General features: G+C 41.6%; 2 protein-coding genes across 2 annotated transcripts; both read left to right on the top strand.

Moving 5' to 3' along the window:
* Nucleotides 1-1616: 1616 nt before the first annotated feature.
* LOC115396479 (uncharacterized) lies at nt 1617-7045 on the top strand (the record flags this gene model as incomplete). The annotated part of the gene is made up of 4 exons (XM_030102362.1): nt 1617-1670; nt 3167-3763; nt 5573-6277; nt 6548-7045. Coding segments are annotated over exons 1-4 (1854 nt in total), but the record flags the coding sequence as incomplete, so codon positions are not given.
* Nucleotides 7046-13472: 6427 nt separating this feature from the next.
* LOC115396480 (CBL-interacting serine/threonine-protein kinase 21-like) lies at nt 13473-18702 on the top strand. The gene is made up of 4 exons (XM_030102363.1): nt 13473-13618; nt 14889-15027; nt 16716-16823; nt 17755-18702. Exons 1-4 carry the CDS (start codon nt 13473-13475, stop codon nt 18700-18702), a joined length of 1341 nt encoding a protein of 446 aa, XP_029958223.1.
* Nucleotides 18703-21810: the final 3108 nt, after the last annotated feature.

Genomic DNA, 21810 nt, shown 5'->3' on the forward strand with positions numbered 1-21810 from the left:
TTTGGAACCAGTGTAATAACCACGGTCTTTCAACACAACGGGGGCAAACTCCTCTTCAGACGTGGCAAAGGGACATACTCAACATTACAGGATTGCACAACCCAACAATGAATGGCACTGTGAGGTAGATAGTGACGTTGGCATTGATGGCAACTCACCACTCTCAGAGTTATAGACAAACAATGTTATATTTCAACCAGTCTTATCTTCTGTTGAAATGGATGACAATACAACATCAGTGGATCCGTGAATAAAAGTCATAGCAAAGTCATGAACACATTCATGCAAGAGCAAAATGTCAGATTACAGAGCAGAAGAAAGAAATGGCTTCACATTGCACATACAGTACATTGACCCTCTTCAAAAAACACTTCACAAGACATGAATGTTACAACAGATGACTGTAAAAACAATAAAAAAAAGACATCTGCTCTATCAAATCAGAAGAATATAAACCATCCACACCTTTTTAAAACAATAACCTTTTGATCAACTATTATAAGTGTGATTACAAATAGCAAATTTGAAACATTTCAGCATCCAAAGTAAATTCTCAGCCCAATCGGGCAACTCAAAAAACACTTTCAGTGTGTTTCATTAATGAAATTCAAAAGAAGAAAAACTTTAAGGGCATCCCAGCAAACCAATTTGGTCTGGTGCACTATTCAAAAATGCAATACAAATATAGATAGAAAAAAAAAATCTGAAATAAAATGAGGCTGAGTCTCAAATAGCCACTGAAGCAAACTAAATTCAAAATGAATACCAAAGCTGACACAATACAGCAATTCAAAATGAATAGTACAGGTGTAACATGCCTCTAAATAAGACAACAGTTCCATCCACATTGAACTGCCACTCAGGTGTGCTATAATGAACCCTCAAGCTCCCAGGCCTATATATATATAAATACAGAGGCAGCTTCCAAGACTATTTTAAACTCAATCCACACTAGGTTCCTGCATGTTTTGTTTTCCATCATTGCACTTTATACACACAATTTTTAATCTTGTCACAAGTTGAGTTGAGTTGTAATGTTTGACAAGATCAAATTCACTGCATGTGATGTATGCAGAGTTAGTGCGTGGCCCAAAACAATGTTTTGACATTTTTCCACAATTATTGCAGCTGCTGCAACAGCTCTCCAACAAGCCATCATCCCTTCAACAATCAACCGTATACTGTTTGATCCTTCTCATGCTTTTTTTCTGAATATGAGCTGTTACCTTCTGGTAGACGTTATCCAGTGTGTCACACCAAAAGTAACGATTTGAAACTCTCCTTTATTCCCTTGTCTATTGTATTAATTGAACAGCCGGCATATGGTAAACCGCTCTAACGAGTTTGCTGACTATTGAAGGACGGACATTGCTTTACTGTGCTGTGTTCCTCCAAGGGAATATGTATCTACATGCGTGTTCTTCTCGCAATGTCCTATTTTTGCTACTGTGGTTTATTTTGTGTTGTTCTTACATGTACTGTGTATTCATACATATGTTGATGAAGCACTTTGCACTTTGCCCAAGACAAATTTCCCCTGTGGGACAATAAAGTTTATCTTATCTTATTAATGGCAACAAATTGGAAAAATATGCAACAGGTCTCAAGTTATCAGCATGTCTGTGTGTCAGCACTCCCACTGCAACATGTCCATCCTCACACACAAACAGGTGAAAAGGCAGTTTGTAATCCAGCAATCCAAGAGCTGGAGCACAACATAACATGTATTTCACATGTCTGAAAGCATGTTTCATCTCCTCTGTTCATGTAATTATTACAGGCGTGTCCTTCAGTGTTGCCGCTCTCAGAATAGCGTCCCATGTAGCATATTCTGGAAGCCATGAATACAAGAGAAGAATGCACCTGTGTCTATGAGAAACTTTATCGGTTTTCCTTCAATGTTTCAACACATCTTGTGTATTTGAAACTTGTGTCTGCATAGCCATTATTTGATCACTGTCAGCGTCCCCATACTGTCAGCCGCTTTATTGTGAAGAAGTATTTCTCCACAAAAATGAAGCTGGTCTCTGTTCTGGTGTAATGTTTGTGTTTGGTGCTTGTTGAGTTTGGCCTTGATTCAAAACTGGTGTTTCATTGGGACTAGTTACTATAGCTTCATCTCTTTTACTTTGCTCACAGTCTCTGATGAAATGTCCCGTTCTCCCTCGGTAATGACATGCATCATTTAGGTTTCTTCGCCCTTGCCAGTTTTGATTGTTATTATTGTTATAATAACCTCGGCTCCAAAATTGTTGTTGATTTGATCTCATCCTGCCTCGTCCTTTTCCTCTGAAGTTTGGTTGTGTTTACAAAAACGGTTTATACTCTCCTGGAGTTGTGTATTGTACAGCTTGAATCTTAGCTTTTTGGTTTGCAAACAATCCAGTTGCATCCGATTCTCTTGTCTGTTTTAGTATCTCCACAGGACTCAATGAAAACACATCTGGGGCTGCTAATTTTAAAGTATAAGCCTCCTGCGTGCCCAGTCCATTAATAATCATCGATCCAAAGAAAGGATCAGCTTTATCTGAAACTTCTAATTTTGCCATTTTTTTCCCCAACATTTACAAAATCTTTCTGCTTATTCAGACACCTGTTCATCAATCTGTTTCTTACAGTTAAGTACACATGTTACAACCACATTCGGACACACTCCTCCATCCACAATGAGTGATGGCGATCTCTCCCTTGTGTTTTAGGAAAATGTTACTGTAACCATGAGTTTTAACACTCTGTGCAAAGGTTTCTTCCCAGAACAAGCATTGGCAATCATCCAAATCTCCATATCGTCGTCTTCCACTTCTGAATGTTGTTCGTACAGGGGTGGTTTAAAAGAATCTCTCACATCAGGATAGATTTTTTTTTTTTTTTTTTATGGCTGAGGCACCATCGATTCAGCCACATCTGTTTTTACTTTAAAGTCCTGATTATGTTCCTGCATTGAAAGAAAAGCGTCAGCTTTCTGTTTTTCACTTATGCTTCTTTATATTCTGTGGGTATTGTGAACTTAACATCTCCCATGCATTACAACCCTCCTTCATGAAACTCAAATCCCACTTAGGATCTACAACCAGTGTCATTATCCAACAAATATCCTCTTACTAAATTCAGTTTATCCTTCTCAAAACTCCTATTTACCTCCACCTCCACCTCGGCCTCGGAGAAGGAGCTCCCCGCCGCGGCCACTGATCACTCCGCCGCGGCCCGGGCCAACTCCACTTCGGCCTCGGAGAAGGAGCTCCGGGCCGCTGTGGCGGAGAAGGATGTCCCCGCTGCGGCCAGGGAGCCGGGCCACTCCCCGCTGGTCCCGGAGCGGCGGCGATCGCCCTGGACCGCGGCCTCCGCTGCCCGCCTGAGGCTGATTAGGGAGGCGGTGAGGAGGCATTCCGTGAGCCACCACCGCGGGGAGAACCAGAACCAGGGCCAGGACCACCGCTCCGGCAGCGAGGTTGCTGCCGGCGGCGTCGCTGTACCGGCGGAGCGCTCCCCAGCTCTGGGCGCTGACACCGCCGCCCCGGACACCCACGACGTCGCCCCACAGCCGCCCCCGCCCCGTCCCCTCTTTTCCCCCACGACACTCCTGGTTGGGGACAGTAGCATCAGGAATATTCGCTTTTTTAACGCCATCACGCGGTGTATTCCTGGTGCTACTGTCCCCACGATCCTCCACGATCTCCCGGAGCTCCTGCAGTCCCTCCCCTCCACTGTCCGCCGGGTCATCGTTCACGTCGGGACTAACGACACGGCCCGGCGGCAGTCGGAGGTCACCAAGCAGGATTTTAAAGACCTTTTTAACCTGTTGGAGAGCTGTGGAAGGTCGGTTTTTATCTCTGGACCTTTGCCGACCTTCTTCAGGGGCGCTGAACGCTTCTCCAGACTGCTTGGCTTAAACACCTGGCTTCAGCGCTCCTGCACAGCCTCCAACTTTTATTTCATTGATAATTTTAACCTTTTCTGGAACCGCCCAGCTTTTTATCATCAGGACGGACTTCACCCGAGCACGCTGGGCAGCTCCATTTTAGCAGGTAACATTCAGCATTCAGTCCACACATCCCCCACTGACTGACTACCTGCAAGCCCCCCCCATCCACCACACGCCACACACACCCCTCACACACCTTCACTGCCCCCGGACACACCACACACCATCCACAGCATCCCAGTTATCACCTCGTGCAGATGCCACATCCCCCGGACTGTTCTTAAACACAAAAAGACTCTTTTAACAGTGAAACTTCACCGAGAGCGCACATTCAGTCCGCCCACCACCATTAACATGGCCCTGCTGAATGTGCGCTCTCTTTTAAACAAATCCTTTATTATTAATGATCTTATTTTAGATAATAACTTGGACAGTCTGCTTTTAACTGAGACATGGCTTGGCACCGATGCACCTGTTATCCTCACTGAGGCTTCCCCACCGAGTTTTAACTTTTTATTTTCAACCAGACAGGGTAAGAGGGGTGGAGGGACTGCTTCCATTTTAAAAACTTCATTTAGTGCGTGTGCAGTAGCTTTTAACAGTTTTACATCCTTTGAGCACCACGCCTTTATTTTTAGCAGTCCCCCGATCCTGTGTTTAACAGTATACAGACCCCCTCAATACTCTAGTCTTTTTATTTGTGAATTTTCAGAACTTTTAACAATAATTCATTCTAAATATAGTAGAATTTTAATAACTGGTGATTTTAACTTACACCTTGATGACAACTCGGACTCTATGTCCAGAGAATTCTTAAACCTTTTAAACTGTTTAGATTTTAAACAGCATGTCGCACAGCCAACTCACAACAGAGGACACACCCTGGACCTGGTTATAACCCACGGTCTGTCCATCAGTGTGTCCTCTGTTGTTGACCTGGCTGTGTCTGACCACTACTGTGTGTTTTTTAACATCACCAGTTTTAACCAGCAGGAAGCCCCGGTGAGAACAGTGAGGAGACGCTACCTTACTTCTGAAGTGGCTGCAGATTTTATAGAGATTTTACAGAGCACTCCTGCAGTGATTTTACCTGCATCTTGTGATTTTATTGTTGACGATTTTAACAGTAAACTGAAGTCCAGTCTGGACTCAGTCGCTCCACTTTTAACTAAAACAATCAAGGGCCATTCCAAACCCCCGTGGAGGAGAAATGATATAGTCATCAAACTGAAAAGAAACTGCAGGAGTGCTGAAAGAAGGTGGAGAAAAACCAAGTTGACTGTACATCACCAGATTCTACGTCAACAACTCAAAATTTACAATAATGCAGTTAAACAGGCCCGAACTTCCCACTTCTCTAAACTTATTTCAGACAATAAAGACAACCCCCGGTTCCTCTTCTCCACCTTCAACATTTTAACTGGCACTAATTTTAATAAAGCTTTTAAGGAGCCAACAGACGCTCTCTGTGAAGACTTTGCAGACCACTTCAGAATTAAAATCATGGACATCAGGTCCAGTCTTTTACCCCAACAGGTTTTATCAGTGAACACAGCTGAACCGTTGTCCATGCCTGAGGAAACACTGGACAGTTTTGACCTGGTTGATGCGAGGACTCTTGGTCGAGTTTTCTCCCAAGTAAAATCAACAACCTGCCTTTTAGATCCCATCCCCACACCACTTTTTAAATCACTTTATGGATTCCTTGAGGAACAGATTTTAAATATCATGAACAGCTCTCTTCAGACGGGTGTCTTCCCCACTGCCTTTAAAACGGCGGTGGTGAAGCCGCTTCTGAAGAAGAGCAATTTAGACCCCGATGTTTTTAATAACTACAGACCAGTATCCAACTTACCATTTTTAAGTAAAGTTTTAGAAAGACTGGTTTTTAACCAAGTCAATGACTTTTTAATGATTAATAACATTTTAGAAAGACATCAGTCTGGTTTTAGAGTGAACCACAGTACCGAGACGGCCCTTTTAAAGATTTTAAATGATATCAGGTGGAATTTAGATAATAAAAAGCTCACAGTGATGGTTCTACTTGACCTGAGTGCTGCATTTGATACAGTAGACCACCACATTTTAATAAATAGATTGAGTCACCTGGTGGGCCTCTCTGGTACTGTTCTTAACTGGTTCAGTTCTTATCTCACAGATCGATGTTTTTATGTAAGTTTGGATACTTGTTCCTCAGGAACCCATGAAATTAGGTGTGGGGTTCCCCAAGGTTCAATTTTAGGTCCTATACTTTTTAATCTCTACATGCTTCCACTTGGGGACGTCATCAGGAGACACGGCATCAGTTTCCATAGTTACGCTGACGACACTCAGCTGTACATCGCAGTGTCTCCTGATGACTCAGGGCCAATACAAACCCTTTTTAACTGTATTTCAGACATCAAGTCATGGATGGCAGTGAATTTCCTACAGCTCAACCAGGACAAGACTGAGGTTTTAGTTATCGGTCCTGAAGGTCAGAGAGAGAAGATTTTACCAAAATTACGGGATTTTAAACCAGCACAATCAGTTAAGAACCTGGGCGTGATTTTTGACTCTGAGCTAAATTTTATTCCACACATAAAAAACATAACTAAGATTGGATTTTATCATCTTAAGAACATAGCTAGAGTCCGCCCGTTTCTCTCTCAGGCCAGTACAGAGGTGCTAATGCATGCTTTTATCTCCTGTAGATTAGACTACTGTAATGCCTTGCTCTCTGGTCTTCCCAAAAAGAATATTTCAAACTTACAGCTATTACAAAACGCAGCCGCACGCGTGCTGACGAGGACCAGGGGGCGGGCCCACATTACACCGGCTTTACAGTCGCTGCATTGGCTCCCTGTCCGCTTCAGGATCGATTTTAAAGTTCTCTTATTAGTTTTTAAATGTCTTAACGGCCTTGCGCCTTCTTATTTAGCTGATCTGTTTTTACCCTATCGACCCTCGCGGGCCCTGAGGTCCTCTGGCAGTGCCTTATTGTGTGTTCCTAAAGCCAGAACCAAGACTCATGGCGAGGCGGCTTTTGGCCATTATGGCCCCCGCCTGTGGAACAGCCTGCCAGAGAACCTCAGGACCGCAGAGACCGTTGATATTTTTAAAGGGAGGTTGAAAACACACCTTTTTAATCAGGCTTTTAACTGACCTTTTATAGTCCTCTTATTCCATTCTTATTTATGTAATTTTATTCTATTTTATTATGCACATTCAACTTGTTTTACTTTTTTTTTTTTTTTTTACTTTATAATCCTATCTTATTATCTTATTTTAATTTCGTGTCATATTTTATTATGTTTTAGCTGTTTAATTCCAGTGTTTCCTCAGGGGGGTCCTTCACACCGGGAGTTGGTCCTGGTCCAATGCTGTGGTTACTGTGCCCGGGTACTCTGGTCCTGGCTGGCCTGGGGGCTCCACACTTTGGTGTGCGAGTTCCCTTGGTCTGTCGGGGTCGGGGGTCGGGCGCTGGAGCCCCAGTTTTAATTGACCCTCGACTTCCCTTGGTGTGGGGGGCCCCACTGGTGGCGTTTTCCCTAAGATGCTCAGTGCCATGCCATGTCTCCTCTGTTCTGTGCAAATTAATGGTAGAGTGTGAGTGTGAGTGTGAGTGTGAGCGTGTGGTGCAAACTGTTTGATGGCGCGGTTTTTATTCTTTTTGTTTTTATGACTGTTTTTAATGTTCAGCACTTTGCGTTGTTTTTATTAATATGAAAAGTGCTATATAAATAAAATCTGATTTGATTTGATTTGATTTGATTTAACAGAATTCTGTCATTGGTCCATTCAGATAGTTCCGTCAGAAATGGCTCGATGTAATAGAAACCCAATTTTCTATTCATCCACTGTCTGGGGTTCAAATCCTTAATGTCCATGGTAACATCATTCTTGAGGTGCGGTTTCGTTTTCAGCCACTCCGAGACAAGATTCCTTTTTCCTGCGTGGTAGGTCTTTTCCTGATTTACGCTTCAGTATGTGTGTTTGACATTCTAATTTAGAAGATAGATAGATAAATAGATTAAAAAAAATTGGCCTTCCCCATGATGAAATACTTATAAACATGCAAGATTAATAAGAAGTTAGTAAAACAATAAAGACCACAAGAAAAGATTCGTTACTCCAGTCTGCTACTGCATGCTTTTCATCAGCATTTAGTTTTTTAAAATTGAGGCTCTTAATTGATATGGAATAATGCTTTGTTTTCAAAGTTCTCAGGAACACAGTGTGAAGGCCGCTCTGTTTTGTCTGAAGTCACTTGGAAACAGCGTCTGCTCGTCTCATGAGATCTACCTATATGAGATGGCATGGCCGGAAGTCATGCCATCAACATAACAATGCCATAACAATTTACAAACACCAGAGTGTCATCTTGAATGTGCTCCACAAATTAAAGGGTATACGCTATAGACTTACATTCTCCTTTCTACCACTCACTATCGGTCGATTAAGATCTTCCGGTAAAACGGAGCTGAAAGTTCACTTCATCACATCAACTCACTCACGGCTTCATAAAACCAGTGCTGTCAAGGTCAGTGTGCAGTTAGACCCAAATGCAGAGAAACAGAAGCAGGATTAATGATTGCACTGGTTTATTCCGTGCGGGAAAACCATGAGGGATGCAACCTGGCAGCAGCATCACAGGTTGGCTCGAGGCGGGTCAAGGCGAGGTCGAGGCGAGGTCAAGGCGAGGTCGTGGCGTGGCGTGGCATGGCGAGGTCTGGGCATGGCAAGGTCGAGGCGTGATGAGGTCGTGGTGTGGTGAGACAAGGCAAGTCAAGGCAAGACATGACAAAAAACCTCCTCTCTGCTTTGGCAGAGCAGCCGAATCCTCCTGCAGCAGCAAGGGAGTCTGGAAAGAGTAACGATCCGGCAACAAGCAGGTGGCAGGGGGAGGTTTCTATAGGAGGCAGAGTGGCAGTCCCCAGGTGAATGCCATCAGCAATCAGCAGGACCCAGGGAGACTGGGACTGCCTGCTGCCTGCCTGAACAGGATCCTGACAGGTACTGCTTAAACTGCTTCTCTTCTTAAAGGTGCTGTAGGCAGGATTTTGCTAGTCACTGCTAATTTTTCTGTTTTCTTTGGATTAAATGTTAGAGTATCCATTGATAATCATTTAGGAGTGTAGCATAATTGCACTACCGCGAGGGCGCAGCATTTCCATCTGTCTCTGTTCTGAGCTGAAAAGGAATTTCGACAGCTCCAGGTATCGTTGACCAATCAGAAGAGCCCCTGAAAACTCCTGAAAACAGGACAGGAATGACTATGCTGTGTTTCAAATCGCCATCTTAGATGCCGAATCCTGCCAACAGCACCTTTAACTATTTGTTGTTGGCCAACAACAGCTTATGAAAATTTGTACACACATTCAAACACTCCTGTGTTTAATCACACCATCTTGTAGAAAATCAGTTTTACATTAGTCAGCATTACTTAACTTATATAAATCATTAATTATTCATATACATGTCTAACTTATTGTGTGGAAATTTGGGGGACAACCTATAAAACTTACACACAACCTCTGCTCATTTTACAGAAAAAGGCTCTGAAAATTATAAATGACAATAGAAATAGAGACCCATCAAACCCACTATTCATTAAGTATAATTATTTAAAATTTGATGATATAGTTGACTATAAAATACTTCAGATATTATATAAAGCTAATAGGAACATGTTACCTGGAAAAATTCAAGAAAGATTTGAAAAAGAGAAAGTTGTTATAATCTAAAAGGGACTGACATTTTTAAAAAACCCAGATTCAGAACAAAAATAATGGAATGCACTGTGACGGTTCAGGGAACCAATCTGTGGAATGCACTTCAGAAAGAAGTAAAAGGAATGCAAACAATCATAGCATAGCATTTAAAAGAAATTTAAAGGGGCTGTATCATGCTTTTTTAGCGAGTCCAAACCCTAGAAATGGCATTAACATGGCAATAGTTTGTTTTTGGCGCAAAGGAAAAGTCATTTTGTGTGAAATAAAAGATTTTCTGGAGCTAATTCTGAGAACCGGAAGAGAAAACGCTCTGTTTAACTGAAAATCCCGCCTCTCCCCCTGTGGACTTTGACTGACAGCGTACTTCAACCAATCAGCGCTTCGTTAGCGTCTCTCAGGGTTAGCTTTAGCTCTTTAGCTCTAGCTTCTTTACACAGAAATACACGCGAAAACATCTTTTCCTGTTAGAAACTCACCAAGCGCAGACCATTCAGACCCTTCAGACCCTTCAGACTCTTGCTCTTGCTTGACTGTTGCTTTCAGACGATGGTTAAAGTTTATCTCCGTAATCAGAGTTAGAAAAAAGCAGTAACGCCTGCAGGAGGGGGCTCAGGGGAGCCATCTTCACAGTGTGATGTGAACGTGGGAAAACAGAGCGTTTTCACGGGTGCGGGAGGGGCTGCCTCTCTGAGCAGCACCAACACGAGCAAAGCTCAAACACGCAGGCACGAAGGAAAAAAATGCTTTGGGGGTGTTTTTGGTGAGTACATAGCCATATAACAAGGTTAAAACATACAAAAAGTGAATTTTGCATGATATAGCCCCATTAAAAACTTACTGAGAAATTATGCCGTGTTGGACACATGAGATATGTGTCCAGCATCGCATAATTTTCTTCTGGCAGAATGGAATTGGTCTTGGAATTTTGAAGACGGATTATCATTGAAATGGTAGACGGAATATAAGTGGCTGGATAAAGGAGAGGTAGATCGAAAAAAAATGATAATAGCTGTGTGTGTAACTAGTGTAAAATCAGGTGAAAAAAGATGATGGTGTTTATAAATATTGGGAAAAAATTATATGATGAAAGAAGAGGCAGACATCACAAGTTATTCTTCTTTCTGCTCCTTTTTCATTCATTCTTGTATTGTATTGTTTTCTTTAAGTATGTTTTTTGTATTATCATTTGAATGAAAATAAAATGGAAAAAAAAAACAATCCCAAGTATCCAATTCTTCAGTATAAATCACCAATTATGACCAAATTAGCTTCGAAACTATTAACCCCATCACATAATCCAGGTTTGTTTCACAGAGCCAGAACAAGCAGTGAGCAACACTCCACTCCAATTAAAGAGAATGAAATATTGGTCACCTGCTTCCCCCAAAACTCCCTGTCTGTTGAGTGACGCCAAGTGATTGGTGGATTTCTATGCTTTGATAATAAGGAGATTGAAGACTTCTTTTCGTGGTCTTTATTGTCCGCAGATCTGGAAACTTTCTATGGAGTACATCAGCTTAGCTCACAGTTCCACAGTCACAGCTTTTACACTAAGTTCGACACTGCAAGGAGTCTAATCATGTGATCACAAATTCTATACCATTGAATCGAACATCTGGATTCACTTACTACCTATGTGACCTAATTCTTATATTGTGTTTATATAATTCTGATACAGTTTTTACATAATTCTTCCCTAATTCAGGTCAGTAGATGAAAGGTTTATGAGGTCTCAGTAGATTTTAATCTTACATCTGGTCAGTTATGCCGGGAAGGCCGGGAGATACTGGAAGGCGGAGTCAGGTATAAAGAAACACAGCCAAGGCATCTCATGTTCAGACCTGACGCGGCTCAACAGCAGAAAGGTAAGAGAAGGTTTCTGTGAAGCTCTCAGGCCAGCACAGAGGTGCTAATGCGTGCTTTTATCTTCTGTCGGCTGGACTATGCTTGACTAAGTGTGTCAAAAATATCTCTCCAGAAAGAGACATTCAGCTTAGGATAGGCGCGAAACATGTCAACATGGATGGCAGAGGATTTTCCACGTTTAACAGAACAATCTCTGATAGCTGGATACATTTATAGAAAAAATTACATTGGCAAAATGTATTTTATGTAATATTTCACACTGAATTGAAGTGTGACAGGCACAAATTGAAGATGACTTATTTGACTCCATAACTAATTCCCACTGATGTTCAGACAAAGTTGCCTGTAGTTCCTTTTTCCCATTTCATTTTAATTAAGGAAATAGAGTTTCCGGCTGCTGAATACACCTTTGTTGTTGAGGCGCTGTTTCCAGAAGAGTGTACAAATAGTTTCAGGAGGCTGGTGGGGGAATGAAGGAATTGTTTCTTGACAAAATCTTTGCAGTTGGAAGATAATGAAAAGAATTTGAATAAGAATAATTGTATGTAAATGAAAGGTCAGCAAATGATGAGAAAACATCATGATCTAAGTCCTTAACCTTTCTGAGCCCCTTACTACACCAAATTCTAAAAGCCACCCGGGGACTGAAGTTACAGCTCTGACCAAAGGATCAATAAAAACATTGGTGACTCAACAGTCTTCACTAAATTTTCTAATTGCATTGCTCAGTCTGAGACTGAATAGTCATTTATGCCACTCGAGCTCTGGAATGTGATTTCCAGGGATTTCCAGTTTCCAGGTGCATTAAGGAGTTTGCACGTTTTATGCGAAACAGCGGCCCCTGCAGGCCTTGGGCATAACTGCAGCTTAGTGAAACGCTCATGTCTGTGGCTTGCGTCCATGTACATCCAAGAAAGAGGGGAACTCCTTCCTCGCTCTTTTAGGAGCGCTCGAATAAAATTTAAGTTTCTTTTGCCTGGTGGGGTCTGTGCTGGACTTGTGGCAGTGCCAGAAGCCGGTTCTTTCTTACTTTGTGGAAGCTCCATCCTCAATACTGCTCAGTTGCTGCTCATTAAGCATCTGGTGGAGTAATGGCGGACAAAACGAAACCTAACGAAATCAGGCCAGCGGGAGCGCGCATTACGTCACATTCTCTCAAATTCTCAGCAAAAACATTCTGGTGCCGGACCGGCACTGCAACTTTCAAGTGACAATTTAGTGCTTTTAGCGGTACTTACAATGAATATATCAGGACACATTGTACACATCAGGACACATTGTACACATCATTAAATATTTGTAACATATTTATGGTGGAAAATAAGTATTTTTAAAGCTGAAAAACTCCTTAATGCACCTTTAAAGAAAGATTATTATTATTATTTTTTTTTTTAAGAACTAGCTTTGACTCCCTCTTCACTGAACTTTTTAACACAACACTTTCTGTGATGCCACAAAGGCCTGACCTGGACTCAAACCCACACTCCTCTCATTGAGGCCAGAGTGCTGATCACTACTCCACCATGTGAACTTGTATTATTTAACAGTTAAATGTCTTGATTGTTATTAGTCCATCGTGTATCAGTGAGCATTTAATCCTTTCATTTTCACTTCTTCATTTGTCTCATGTTACCATGGTGTAGTGGTAAGCACTCTTGCCTCACAGTGAGAATTTCACTCATTTGAGTCTGGCCTCGGGGACTTCTCTGTGTGGAGTCTGCAAGCTGCACTTTTCATGAATGGATTTTATTAGGTACCATACTTTGTGCTCACTGTTTTCACTTATAGAGATCTGGGATCGGCTCCCTGATCCTGCTCTGAATAACGTGATGCAGAGGATGAACAGGAGGATGTTCATGAGCACATTCTTCAGACTATAATTGTCAATAACTTATAAATGAAGTTTCTTATGAGTGAGGAGTGAATAAATGACCTCAGTCTGCCTTTGCAGCCCTTGCAGCATCTCCAAGATGGCGTATTCCACCAGCACTGTCGCACAGGGCTGTTTTGGGAAAGTTTACAAGCAGAAGTACAACGACAAGTGGGCTGCGATAAAGAAAGTCCCTTACCATCTCATCGACAGGAAGGATCTGGAGAGAGAATATGCCGTGTACAAGTAAGTCTTGACTTTAGACAAAGAAAAAAAAAGACGAGGGCATTTACAAAGAGTTCTTGGTGACTTTTATGTCTGAATGTTAAAATAAAGTTTCCAAGATGAAGAAAGAGATTGAGATTGTGTTTTTTTAATATTCCCATCATCATAATCAGAATCAGAAACAGGTTTATTGCCAAGTACAGTCGCCTATATGAGGAATTTGTTTTGGTGGAGGTGCAAACACAGACAAAGAAAGGGACAGATTTAAAAAGGCACGGGTATAAAATGTAAATAGGAGGAATTAAGACACAAATACACGAGCAATAACAGCAGCAATAAATATGGTGACGACATTACAAAATTACAAAGGTCAGAGGTATGTTTATTGCGTCGTCTACAGACCTGTTGGCTCTGTAGGCGAACTGCAGGGGGTCCAGATATGTGTGACAGCATGAGGCGCTCAAATGACTTAATCGCCACTGAGGTCAGGGCAACGGGTCTGTAGTCACTGAGTCCTGTTACGCTGGGTTTCTTGTGGACAGGGATGATGGTGGAGGCCTTGAAGCAGGCGGGAACATGGCATGTTTGTGAACACTGAAGACAGCTGATCAGCACAGGGCTTCAGGATGGATGGAGAAACAGAGTCTGGTCTGCTGGCCTTGCAGGGATTCTGTCTCTTGAAAAGTCTGTTGACATCCTCCTCCTGGATGGAGGAACATTGTCTCAGATGAAATGTTTATGCCAACCAGTGACTGAGAATGACAGTGATTGTATGTTTTACATCAGTGATGAATGGTGACACATGAACCTCAAACATTTGTGAGTGACTGACAGTTCAGGACTACATCCAAATGTGAAAACATGTCTTTTAGACAACATTCATTAATATATGCTTGGGATACCTGATCGTCCAAACTCAAACTCGTTTTTTTTATGAGTAATATTATATTAAAGTTACCTCAGACAGAGCTTTTATTAGAATGGGATGAAGTAATGTACATATAATAACATACTATTTCTATCAATGTGCTTTGTGAAAACCTGTCAAGCATTATTCTCTCATTGTTGTCCTCATATTGGAGCAGACACACAGTCTGCAGTAGGTTTTGCATGTTGTATTACAGCAGCTCTGCATCAAGACATCAAGTCTGCTTGAGAAAGTATTTATTCAAAATATCAGTCTGAATGTGACAGTTATACGTATTCTCACTAAGCAAAGCAGTCATTTTGGTTGATGCTTTTCTTTTTTTCCTTATCGTGCTCTAATACTTTGTCTCTCTTGTCACCACAGGAAGGCCGAACATCCCAACATAGTGAAACTGCTGGGCGACATAACTCTAACAGATGGGACATGGGTCATCCCACTGGAGTTTGTCTTCGGAGAGGACTTGGAGACAACCATCTTCAATCCTTCAAGGTCGAGAATACATGTAAGGTCTGGAGCTGTCCCCGACTAAGAATTTACATCGTCGAATCCGATTCGTCAGATCCTGCCGATTGGCGACTGATAATCAAATGCATCATCTTTTTTTTCTTTTTTTTTTTTTTTTTTATACTCATTTGAACATAGGCTACAGCAGATTGTTGCAGTAATAAAAATAAAAAACAGCGCAGGCAGGTAAAACAACACTTTTGTTTTTTTCATACACACAACTGAAACACTGACTGGAACAAAGTGTTGGTAACTCTGAACATCAAACAAATGAGCTTGATGAGCTGCCGCCACTCTGATATTACGGGTGAATCTTGAAAAAAAAAAAAAATCCTATAAGCCCACATAGCATGATATGATGGCTGGCATACTGGCGTTACATTAAAAACTGAGAAGTGAGTGAAAGAACAGTATTTTATTTGCCCAATTATCTGGCTATTTACCCATTTAAGGTGGAAAGTCATGTGAGTTGTTGTTGAGTGACATGAAAGGAGCTGCTGACACAACTTGCATTTGACTTTTTTTGGATCATCTTTGACTTGATCAAAATGTTTCCACACTGCTGAAGTTTTTTCCCCGACATTGTGAGCCTTTTAAAGCTAAGCTAAATCACCACCAAGATGCTGCTGCAAAATCGGATTGTGCCACGCATGGTGGTTCATTAACAAACACTAAATAGATAGAATATTGAATAAAAGTACAAGTTAAGTAAATTTTTTGTCCACAGTATATTTGATAGGCTCACATGTATATCAAATCAAACAGGCTTTATCATGTTTATTTGGGGAAAAAAAGCAATTCTCTGTAAAATCAGTCATTCAGCACCCCCATGCAGCTGTAATGGAATGGTCCTCTTTAATAACCACATTTTGCGAAGCTTCAACTGTATGATTGGCCTTCGAATCAGGCCCCTTCGAATGGATCATCGAATCGTCGAGTATTTGAAGACACCCCTCAGGTCATTACAAAGAATGCAAAAAAAAACAGCTATCCAAAATGAAGCATCTGTATTCAATATGAAATTCTGCGAATCTGTAAAAAAACACTAAATTTAAATCTCATGGATCAAATATAGTTTTGGTGGCCGTCAGAGTAAAAAATCCATCATGTTTTGTAATCGTTATAACAGTGAACAAAACTCTTCCTGGCACTTTTGTAGAAGTGAAAGCATTAACTCAAGACTTTTGCTTGAGTACAAGAATGAAAGTACTGGCTTTAAAAGTACTGAAAGTAGTGTAGCAACCATCAAAATGTTCCCAATATGCAGTGAGACCTGTAACATTACAATACTTCATGAGTGCAAGCCAACACAACCAGTCTATAGCGTACATGACAACGCACACACACATTTAACAGTTGTTGATCATCTGATATCCTACAGTATTTGTAACACACTGACATTGGAGGTCACATTGGCTAAATTTGGATGGATGCACATTGTTTCATAACAAGGCGAGGCAAAGTTGTGCATTGCAAAAAAATCAACAGAATCAAAATGTTTGTTCTTCATAACTTGACACCACTGGAAGTTAGTATTTTGATGTGTGACGTATGGAGGCGCGCCCACTTCTGACTTCACATGCTGCATCTTGTTAGCCTGAAGCTAAAGGTGTGAGCAGCTGACTGTACAGAAGCATGACTGTCTTCACTCGAGCTGTACTTGATGACACATCTCTGCCATTGCAGATGACTCCAGCTAATCAAGGCACCATCATCGTTGGCATGTGTGAAGGGCTGCTTTACCTCCACTCTAAAGATATCGTCCATCAAGACCTCAAGCCTGAAAACATAATGGTGAGTAGAGAGTCTGACAGCCCACAAAATCACACAAAAAAAGCATGATTACAGAAACCATGCAATAGAAAATAGCTGTAATGCCACAATCATCGGCATGTTAGACGCTTACTGATTGCAAAAGCACAATCACGGAATTTTTAGCTGATTGTTTTGCTTCAAACGTGAACAAACTTTTGTCCAGCTGACAGTACAGTTAGTCTGAATCCACACAATGCAGCTTTAAAAAAATCTTTTGTCAGAGCTGTCAGCTGCATTCTGTGGCTGTGATTTATTAACATCCTGCATGAAACGTGATCAGTTTCACAATCACGCACATGGATTTTGCTTTCAGGTGTTTTACCGGTTATTAAGAGCAACACCATCGCTAACACCACTTGTAAAAAGAAGTATTCAAGTAAGGGTTGTGCACTTTAGACCTTGTTTACACAAGAATGAGCAATAGAAACAGTATTGCTTTCATATTAGGTTGTTTCAGTCACCGTAGAATAATTAAATATGGGAGATGATCGGTCCCAAAGGCAAATTTTGTCCTAATTTGTACTGACAGCAAAAGTTGTGGTGAGCAAGCTGAAGAAAAGTCTGGATCACATTAACTGCTGAAGGCTGAGCTGGTTTTCACCCCATTTCCAAATCTCACACGATAATGTCCAACACAAACTTTTTCAAAGGTATTAAATCACACTTTGATACATTAACTAACCCACAGGCAGCTCTTCAATTAATGTCTTTCTCAAGTAACTAATGGCATTCAGTTGCTTTCTGAAGGAGTAACTGCTGCATTTCACAGTGACTTGCAGGCTATGAAAATAATGCAACAGGGAAAGTAATGCTTTCACAGAGTGTGGAGTTCCTCATGATCAATTCTAGAAAATTATAAGCACATTGTATTTTGATCAATCATCCGCTATGTGCAATGCTTGACCTGCAGGTGGAACACTACACAAACAGAGCAGTGATCATTGACTTGGGACTGGCCAAGTTCTTCAAATATGGTCTGAACTCTGCAGCGGACATCGGCAACGAGGCGTATGCAGCTCCTGAGGTGCTGCAGAGGCGCGTTCAGCGGGACCAACGATCTGACGTCTGGGCCATGGGCAAGATCATTGCTGAGTTTTGTGCTCAAGTTCGACTCTTCACTCCCAGCGTCTGTCCCACCAAGATTAAAGAGACCCTGAAAGATCAGCCATACTGCAGGGCTGTATGCAGAATGGTGCACCCAGACCCAACCCTCAGGGCCTCCATGGCAGGGATCATAGATGAAATCCGAGTGGCTGGAGGCAAAAGTAGTGCGGATCAAAAGGACCACCAAAAGCCCCATTCACCCAACACTGATGTCAGAAACAGATCTCCATCACCAGAGTACAGAGGTACATCCTCATTCAGAAGAGATTATCCACCAATAAACATACCCTCACCGCCAATCAACAGACCTTTTGTCGGGCTGCTCTCGCCCCCCTCTGCAAACCTGGAAGAGCTCAACAAAATGCAGGATTTGGCCAAGAAACGCTTGTCAGAGTTCACAAATGACTTCACAAAGACGGCCTTCAACGAGAAGTGGAAGATGGAGATGCACATGGAGGAGAAAAATACAGACTTCAAAAGATGGGAGCATAAAGAGTTCAAAGCAGAACAACAGATTCTAAAATTTGACGAACACACTCCTCTTGGCGGGCTGCGGCAGTCTTCCTCCTCAAACTGGGCACAAAACGACAACCTCACAGAAAGCTTCAAAAAGATGACCTTTTTTGGGGAGAAGCGTCAGATGGAGATGCACCTCGAGGAGAAAAATGGAGACATCGAAAGATGGGAGCAGAAAAAAGTCAGCGCAGAACGACAGAATGTAACGTTCAACAGCAAACAGGAAAATATCTTTTAATCCCTAAAAATTATGATAATTATTTTTTTGTAGCTCCTTGGAAAGACAGTTCATCTGACATATAGTGTGACAAAGGTTTAAGGTAATGTAGGCACCTGTGTATCGCTGTGGAAATCGATTTGAGATGTGTAGCCAGGGCTGGGGCGCTGCCCTCATCAGTCTATAGTCAGTCAGTACACAATTTTCAGAACATATAAAACTTTTAGTGTATAATTAGGGCTGGACAAAATTTCGATAGCAATATGTACCGCGGTATATTTTTATTCAATAACGGTGTTATGAGTTTTAAACAAATTTTCGATATAGTGCATTACATTATGCGTTTCACAATAACTAATTGCTGTTCACGGCGCCGCCTATTCAAGCCAAACAGAAAGCGCCGCAAGAGAGTGATCTGTATCGGCACGCACACCACAGCTGGCTGTCCTCAGCTCTTGCTACAAGCTAAGCTCCACTGCGGGAAGTTTGAGCTCCAAAATGAGAATTCATGATGTAAATGTGACTGAATATGCTTCCACAAGCTAATTTGTGGCCACAAAATAATAAATCGTGCGCACGAAATACTAATTCGTGGCCACGAATTATATCATTCACTGAACAGTCCAGTGAAATTGGCAGCAGATTGACAGATGCGGACTTTTGGTCTCAATAACTCTTCAACAAAACATCAGTAACATACAAAGGGCTCCTCCATCCGTTTTGAGGTGGACTATACGCTACAAGCTCATTTTTATTAAAAGTATCTGTGTAAAAAAAGTATAAGTGTCTGTCAAGCAGCAGAAACAATATTGATTTCAATCAGCAACCGGTAGTGCCACGGGGTTAAGGGACCGTCTGCAATTTACAAGACGCTGCAACAGTGAAGACAAATACCACAAAAAAAAAAAAACAAAAAAAACAGTAAAGGGATTGGCTGCAGTGTCACCATACTCACTACAACCTTAAGTAGTTCTGTACTTAACCTTAGTAATTCTGAGCACTTTTATTTTTCTTCCCAGTTGAAACACCTTTGTTTAAATCTATAAGAAAAACTGTGTTGTAGTTTAAAAGTTAAAGGCTATTAATATTGAAAAGGTGAATGTATGGCAGTTATTTCAATTCCCTGACCCAGTAATATTTATTTTTGTTGTTGCTCATTCTTTTTTCTGTTTATTGCAGCAATTCTGAGCACTTTTATTTTTCTTTGTGGTTGAAGCACCATTGTTTGAATCTATCACAATAACATAACTGTATTTAAGTGTAAAGTTAAAGCTATTTATATTGAAAAAGATGAAACTTACGTTTATTTGACGGTGATTTCATATTTCTTAAATAAAAGATGGGCCGCACGGTGGAGCGGTGGTTAGCGCTCTTGCCTCACAGCAAGAAGGTCCTGGGTTCAAATACCGGCCTTTCTGTGTGGAGTTTGCATGTTCTCCCCGTGTGCGCGTGGGTTCCCTCCGGGTACTTCGGCTTCCTCCCACGGTCCAAAAACATGCATGTCAGGTTAATTGATCACCCTAAATTCCCCCTAGGTGTGAATGTGAGTGTGCATGGTTGTCTGTCTGTGTATGTCAGCCCTGCGACAGACTGGCGAACTGTCCAGGGTGTACCCTGCCCTCGCCCGCAGCAGCTGGGATTGGCTCCAGCCACCCGCGACCCCGAAAGGGAGAAGCGGCAAAGAAAATGGATGGATGGATAAATAAAAGATAAACATTTAATTTATTTCAGTTATGAGTCTAACGGTGCACAAAAGCCACGGTACGGTACATACCTTGGTGTAGGGTCACGGTTCGGTACGTTTTTCGGTACAGTGGGGAAAAAGTAACAAAAGCTCACAAATGTACCAGAACATCTTTCCCAAGCTTTCCCACACAACAGATTTATACGAGACTGGCGGGTCTTCCAACTCCACACGCCGCACCTCCCACTCCACATATACTTTCTTCTTCGTTTGTTCATGTTTGGACCTGCTTGTTCTTCTTCTTCTTCTGTTGTAATGGTGGTCGCTGGCAGCTTTTGTGCTCATTACCGCCACCTGAGGTTGGAATCAAGACTCGCTTTTTTTTTTTTTTTCACTCACTCGTGTATTCATCGTGTGATTGTGTGTACCGACCCGTGACCCCCGTACCGTGACAGTATGGGACGAATACAAATACCATTACACTCTTAATTTTAGTTTTTATTTCTAAAATTTTAGACTGGAGCAGCTTCCTGGATAAATATTTTCTAGTTTTACAGGTAGTGCATTATATGCATGATTCTTAACAGTTTTTCTGAGGCTTTTGTATTATTTATATCGATATCGGAATTATATTGTATCCACCAAAATTATGACCTATATCATGATAAAATTTTGGGCCATATTGTCCAGCCCTATGTATAATATACGTGTAAAATATTGTATTTTCAGCCTTGTTGTGCATATAAAAGGCATTACCAGACATTGTTTCTTTTTAATACTTTTTCATGATATTTCTGTATGAATAACACTTCCTGGTTTTGAGGGCGCCGGGACACATTCACCAAGAGATACAGGAGGTGGCGCTATGCACCTCAGTTGTTGGTCGCCACCCGCCATTATTCCAAAGAAGAAGAGGAATGGGGGCATTGGACAAATGGATCCCTGGAGAGCCTCAAACTTTTTACTAAAACGTGACTTCAATCTGCATCTTAATTGGTTCCTTACAAATCGGGTTTGTGGCGCAGCTCTGTGCGCCACACACACTCCCACTTTTTATTATCAACCAATTAGAATCGTTTTATTTCTGTTGTTTCATTGTGTTTGGACAGTGCTGTTGTCAGTTATCTGCACTTGTGCATTTTCGGCTCTAACGAACGTCCACAGTGGCAGAGTAGTGTAAATCATACTGTTGAGATGGATGGTATGTGAAAGTGGAACTGGATTAATGAAAATGAATTCTGTAAAGTCTCTACAAGCGCACGGCAAGAATAAATGAGTGCAATCAGCGACGGCTGCAATAAGCTTCATTTGTTCGTTCTCCCAGACTGAAGGAACAGATATTTTATATGATCATATGAGGTACGAACTGGTAATTTTCCTGATTTTTCAGTCAGAGCTCCATGTTTATTCATTTCTGAAGGCAGCTTTGTTTCCAGAGACTTCAT

The sequence above is a fragment of the Salarias fasciatus genome, chromosome 11 (assembly GCF_902148845.1).
Source record: "Salarias fasciatus chromosome 11, fSalaFa1.1, whole genome shotgun sequence".
In the NCBI taxonomy this organism is placed as follows: domain Eukaryota; kingdom Metazoa; phylum Chordata; class Actinopteri; order Blenniiformes; family Blenniidae; genus Salarias; species Salarias fasciatus.